Source organism: Primulina tabacum, chromosome 9, assembly GCF_025594145.1.
Source record: "Primulina tabacum isolate GXHZ01 chromosome 9, ASM2559414v2, whole genome shotgun sequence".
NCBI lineage: Eukaryota > Viridiplantae > Streptophyta > Magnoliopsida > Lamiales > Gesneriaceae > Primulina > Primulina tabacum.
Genome location: NC_134558.1, coordinates 13,298,609 through 13,305,718, shown reverse-complemented (window position 1 = coordinate 13,305,718; position 7,110 = coordinate 13,298,609). Strand labels below are relative to the sequence as shown.

At 36.7% G+C, this 7,110-nt stretch overlaps 1 protein-coding gene across 1 annotated transcript; it reads left to right on the top strand.

Moving 5' to 3' along the window:
* Positions 1-537: 537 nt before the first annotated feature.
* On the top strand, positions 538-3,410 carry LOC142504633 (3-dehydrosphinganine reductase TSC10A-like). The gene is made up of 3 exons (XM_075617499.1): positions 538-1,167; positions 2,049-2,196; positions 2,891-3,410. Exons 1-3 carry the CDS (start codon positions 631-633, stop codon positions 3,178-3,180), a joined length of 975 nt encoding a protein of 324 aa, XP_075473614.1. The 5' UTR covers positions 538-630; the 3' UTR covers positions 3,181-3,410.
* The last annotated feature ends 3,700 nt before the right edge of the window (positions 3,411-7,110 follow it).

Here is a 7,110-nt window from a genome sequence, read left to right as displayed (position 1 = left end):
CAGCTGGATTAAGCTTGTCGTATTTGCAAACTGGTTCGCTCCTAACTGATGTTCTGAACTGGTGAGTTGAACTTGTGAGGTGAAATCAGTTGACTCGTCAGCTGAACTGATTTCACTGATTCAGTCGAACTGGTCAGTTGGGTTCTTCATCAGTTGAACACTTCATCAGCTGGCCGGGCTTCTGAAGGTCTTCTGCTGAACCACCTATCAACTGGACAATCAGTTGAACTGCTATGGATACTTCAGTTGTACTTGTTCAGTTCGATCAATCAGTTGGCTTTTGCGTCTCGATAGCTTCAGTTTAAGCTTAGTAACTGATCAGTTCGAAGTCTGATCAGTTTCAGTTTTTGCACACTTAAGTAAACTCATTAGAAACAAATAAACAAGTTTTGTTATCATCAAAATCAAAATTACGAACATAAAATGTTCAACGTATCTTAACAAACTTCACGAACTTAAATAATTTTATCAAATTCAACTTCGAATAACTTACCGAACATTTGAGAGAACATTTGATCGGTGTAGATTCAATATCTAGAATAAAATATCTAGGACGAGGACCTTGACCTCAGATCCAACAAAATTCCAGCACATCCCTCCGCTCACTCGCAGCTCGTTAGCTCTTCGCCAATGGCGGAAGTGTATTTCTCCTTCTTCTCCTTCTTCCTGATAATCCCCATCTGTCTCCTCCTCATCCTCTACTTCATATGCCGCCCCAATCCAGTCCGTGTCCCGATCAAGAACCGCCACGTCCTCATCACCGGAGGCTCCAGCGGCATCGGCCTCGCCCTCGCCCACCACTGCACCCAGGAGGGCGCTGAAGTCACACTTCTTGCCCGCAGCGTCTCCAAGCTTGAGGAGGCCAAGCAATCCATCAAGCTCGCGACTGGTCGCGACGTCAGCGTCTACAGTGCTGACGTCAGGGACTACGAGGCTGTGAAGCGGGTGGTGGAGGAGGTGGGCCCAATCGACGTGCTTGTGTGCAACCATGGGGTGTACGTGCCGCAAGAATTGGAGGAACAGGAACTGGAGGAGATTAGGTTCATGATCGATGTGAATCTGGTCGGTACTTTTCATTTGATAAAAGCAGCATTGCCCGGCATGAAGAAGAATCGGGTGGAGAAGGGACCCGGTTCGATTGCTATAATGTCGTCGCAGGCCGGTCAGGTATAAACTCTAGACCGATATCCTATCAGATTTGGAATTATGATTACTCATACGACCTCCGACATTAAATCAATTGACGGGTTTCTGATTTCAATTCAAAGAAATGTAAGAAATATCAGCTATATTTGTGTAGAATCGTAGTTTTAAAGCTTTTCCTTTTATTTTCCAGCTTGTCAAAGACGCTCTATTTGTGTGTGTTTAAGGTTTTACACCAACTGAATGCTGTGTACATCTTCTTTTGTCACTGATTTATGTTATCACTTCGAAGATTCAATTAATCTGTGAGGTTTCACAGCATTCAATTATTGATGATTGCTTTTAATTAGCATCTATATGTCTGTATGCTAGCTTACGAGTGTAAAGGGAATGTATGGATCAGCTGGTGCTCCACCAGTACAAACAAATGGAATATGATTGTGTTCGACATTATTGGGATTCTTGTATGCATATGTAGGTTGTTTTAAGCAAGAATTTCGATTTTGTTTTCGTTAACATCCAAGTCACTTGCATTTTCAGCACATTTTACCATGTTCTCTAAAACAATATTGGCTCTGCCCAAAAGCATTATTTTTTCTGAAACCTTGCTGTGTGCAACATAAACACCAAAATACCGAAAGAAAAGGTGCTGGAATTGACGTGTGTTAGTATCTTCCCATGGCTTTTTGTAATGGGTTTGGGTTAATTTTCTAAGACAACAATTACGATGTTACAGATGTTATTGCAAGTTCTTCTTAAGTTTCCTTTTTCGACTTTCCCTTGTCGTATATTTTGTTAATTTTCTAGGACTGTACGGAGGACATTACGGATGTTATTGCAAGTTCTTCTCGATGTTTCCTTTTCAGATCTTCCCTTTTCTTATGTTTTATTAATATTTTTGTCAGGTTGGTATATACGGTTACACAGCCTATTCAGCCAGTAAGTTTGGCCTCAAGGGTTTGGCAGAAGCATTGCAACAAGAGGTCATTGAAGACAACATTCATGTCTCTTTGGTATTCCCTCCAGACACTGAAACACCTGGTTTTGCTGAAGGTCCATATCTGTTTTAATGTTATCTCATATGATTTGTTTCTATTAACATGTAACAGGGAATTCAAGCATGATGATTATATTATGTCAGTACGAGGAATTGCATCCTTCGAATATGATTTTTTCCCCAAGCACTATGCTAACATCTGGAATTAGCCCTCGCCAGGATATAATGATACCTTTGGGAGTTCTTTTTCATTAAAGTCTCTTTTCTGAGTTCTATGCTACACTTCCTCATAGAAGTGAAAACTGAAAAGAAATTGCATCTTTTTCTTCGCCCTTATAATAGTCATTTCTATGTCCGTTGTTCTATATTGAAATTTTTATCTGCTAATTGCGGAGACCAGAAGAAGGCCAAAACTTATGAGTATAGCAGCTGCTTCTGTCATCTTGTTTTAATGTTATGTCATAATTCATATCGTTTGTGTTCCTAGTAACATGTAACGGGGAATTTCATGATGATTATATTATGTGTATACGAGGAAATGCAGCCTTCAACTATCATTTCAACTCTATGCTAACTTCTGGAATCAGTCCTAGTCTGGATATAATGATACCTTTGAGAGTACTTTCAATTGCCCTGATGTCTCTTTTCTGCTACATTTCTTTTTAAAAGTGAAAAAACCGCATCCTTTTCACCCTTTATAGTATGCATGTCTGTCCTGTGGGGTATTGAAATTTTATCTGCTAATTACAGAGACCAAAAGAAGGCCAAAACTTACGAGTATAATAGCTGCTTCATCTGGTGCGATGAAAGCTGATGAAGTTGCCAAAAAATCTTTGATCGGAATTAAGTCAGGTACCTTCATCGTTCCCTGCAACTTCGAGGGATTTTTGCTTTCAATAGCAACCGCTGGTCTATCGCCTCAGAGATCGTATTTGATGGCGTTTGTGGAGATAATGACCGCTGGTATAATGCGTCTTGCTGGCCTATTTTTTCAATGGAATTGGTTCAAGAGCATAAAAAAATGGCATGCCGATAAATAATGTTTATATCCAGATTGGTATCTTGCTTTGAATGTTTCCTCTTGTAGCAGTTATATTTGACGTTCTATGGTGACTGATGGCTGTAGTTGCTAAAGAAAAATAAAGGATAGTCACATCTTGCTAGCGAGGAAATTCTCTCTTTTGCCATATTTTTGTACACGATTTGTGTGTCCGGCTCAAGAGTCACTTAGTATACATTCTTAGCTTAATGGTAACCTGTTTTTTGCTCATCGAATGGATTTATTGCTATTGGTTTTGACCGGAATGGTATCAGAAAAAATGGAGTAATAACATGTCATCGAGGTTTCGTTTCAAATAAACTTCTTATTTGTCCATTAAAAAAATGATTGTTCGCTTTTTTAAGACTTATTTGGTAGAAATATGTTAGTAAGAAACAAGAAAATATGTTATCAAATGTAGAAACTTATTTGAGATGGAACGAGTAATTGGAGTGGAGGGAGTATATAATTAATTTTTCTTACATGAGTTTTTTAAATATTTTATTTATTTGTAATAATACCCACGTTTGAAAACGTACTGTTACCACACAAGGCACAACAAAGCAATAAAGACTGGTTGAAAAAGTTAAATACTTTCAAATATAATTAAAAAAAAAAGAAAAGAAATATACTAACAGCAACAGATTATATTATAATTTTCAATTTTTTAATACATTTTCCATGATTTATAATATTTATAGCAAAAAATAATAATTATAAATTATGAAAAGCTTGGAAATTTCTACATTGCGGTGTTATGATTGTTGCTCCAATCCAAATCCAACACCATTTTTAACGTTGGATTGGAGCAACTTCACATTTTGCCCTACATGTGCTGCATCATTGTAGCTGTGCCACATCTATTTTTTTTTTTTAAATAATCTTGTGTAATTTTATTATTTTATATACTTTATAATGTTCTTTATTTTTTGTAATTTTAAAAATAGTTATGTAGCATATATTTTAAGCTATAAATAGTTATTAGGAAATAAAATATTAATGTTGAAATAAATAAAAAATTATGACAATATTATCTTGTAGTGTAGAATGTAGTGCAAATGAGTTGTCTATGATTTTATGTAGCATAGATGTTGAGCATAAAGTGATTGGAAGATGAAACGTTCCTTCCTAATTGCATAGGCCAACTTTCGGCATTTCCAACTAATTTCATGTTACTTAAATAATAAAGTTATAACTGATGAGTAACTACTATTATCGACAATGGAGATATAAATGGCTGATATTTGGAGCTTCTCTCCGTAAAAATTTCATGAGTTTTGGAAAACCAAAATGGAAACACCGAAATTTATTAAAATCAAATCGAACCGACCGTTGCGCGCTATATGAAAAGAACCTACCAAATTAGTTCTGGGCCGAAGCTCCAATCACTGCTGTTTTTCTACAAAATAGGCTTCCCACAAAATTATTGAAGGATCAAATACCATTTGAGGCATGGTATGGTTATAAACCATATCTGAATTTTTTTCAAATGTTTGGATGTGTTGGGGTTATATTTTAATTAGGTCCAAAGTTAGACATGCCCAAAACTTAATCAAGTCCAGGAAGAAGAATAGATGAAGAAGATCAGATAAAAAAGCATGTTAATTCAAAATTACTTTGAATAGATTAATTAACGTACAGATAGGAGGAAATCATGAGAAAGAAACATGGGCAAATCGTGATTCATGGGGAGAGTGGAAGAACCCCACAGTGTGGTAAAGAAAATGAGGGAATCGGCAGAAAGGAAGACATCTCTCGCAAAAATTCTAGAAAACTCCTTGCAGAATTCTTATAGTTTTAGTCAATCGTTTTCATTCCAAATTTTATTAGTTCTGATAGGAACGATTTGGGGGATAATCGTAGAGCTACAATTGCTCATGTCTTGAAATATTTGAACACCGGTGAATTAAATCGAGTTTGTTTTTCAAACCAAGCGGAACTGTGGGGACCCGGACGCTAATTCATTCTTTTCAATCATCATTAGGGGTAAATTGATCAACTAATTAAATTGGGTCATAATTTTTTTTTTATTTTTTAAATGTTGAACACTATATAAACAAGTGTACAAAATCTATAATAAAATAAGTCCCGTCTCATTCATATCACAAGATCAAGTTAAATATCTACAACATGATCCATAAGTACAAGTCTTGTACAAAAGTAAATTATAACAAACTATTGTTCATTCACAACATATCAAGTAATGAAACAACTCTACTTCTGGGTCCGAATCTCCACTCTAAACTCAATCTCTCATCCTCTTCTTGACCCGAATCATGTCCCACCTGTTGTTATGCACACATACAAACACAACAGCAGCCGAATAAGTCCGTTAAGAAATATATTCCCAGTATAAACAACGTATACATGCAATCATATAAACATATATAAAAGCATAGAACAATTATCAATAGCATGTATCATAATCTGAAAAACATGAATCGATATAAACTGTAAATCACACTCTTTGACTCTTAATCTCAGACTCGACTCTTATCTAGGGATCCCGGTTTGAATAAGAACGCAACAGTCTCCCACCCACTCTTCCCAGCTAGATGGTTGTACGTTCTTATTCCCAGACTTTGGTCTTCTATATCGAATCTCTACAATAGGAGTCGATCTACTCCGAAGCAACATCGATATAAACCAAATGTCCAGTGACTTGGCACATCTGCCAAAGACATGGCACATCTGCCATAGACTCAATACATGCTTTGCTATAAATCAATAGACTAAGCATATCAATCTCATGAATTGCAACCATCAATGCAATTACAATAAAGTATGTGATTTTGGAAAACTCAAGCTATCTCTGACTCGAGTCGTATCTTACCGGTTTAACATTTATTTATACCTTTCTTTTGTCGATCTGACGAAGTCAAAGTCTTGGATTCGAAGCTGTCAATATTCAATCTGGCAATGACATTCGAAATATACAATATCACTATACAACTCAATCAATACTGGATATGATCAGAACTCAATCTAATTCTGTTTCGACGGCATAACAGCACAATCTCGATATACCCAGCAATACAATATCAACAGATACAAATCTCAACAACTCATAATTAATCGACAAACACAATCCCAATACAAAATCTGTATATTCTCAATCAAATTCAATCTGAAAATGATAACAATTTCCTACGGTGTCTGTTCTTCAATCTGATTTCGATTATACGATTACCATAATCTTAGGAACACATAATAACAATCATATCATGATTCCTTCAATACCATACTTTCAAACCATGCTGAAAAGAAATCAAACTTACATATTTTTGAAGCATTTCACGAGAGGAGCATGGTACCGAACTCGGATTGAAAATCAGACGGTCAGATTTTGTACAAAATCAAATTCTAGACTCAAGAATTTGAGGATTTGCTATGGAGTCTTCTTCGGTTCTTCTTGATCAGTTTTGAAGGAAATGAAATGAATTTACATAATATATGCATGGCAAGGATATGTGGCTCAATCTACACTCTGAACGTCTCGCGCATATGCGCGACCATCATCGGCGCATATGCGCGAGACCTACTGTCTCGTCGCAACAGAATTCCTCTGCTCGCGCATATGCACGCACCATCTTCGCGCATATGCGCGAGACCTACTGTCTCGGCACTTTTTCTCTTCACATGCTCGCGCATATGCGCGCCCTCTTCTCGCGCATATGTGCGAGGTCTTCTGCCTTGCTCGCGCATATGCACGGTTCGTGTCACGTATATGCGCTAGACCTTCTGTCCTCGCACAACACAATATCACATGATATCTCAAATCGTGCCTCGTAGTGGTCCTTCTATAATTATATCAATTCATAATCAATAATCTCAGATTAACAAAATAAAATCTCGGGCATTACAGGAACACACTCAAAATAATCATTCGTAGAAACCGATTAAATATTTTGTAAAGTATTTAAAAGATGTA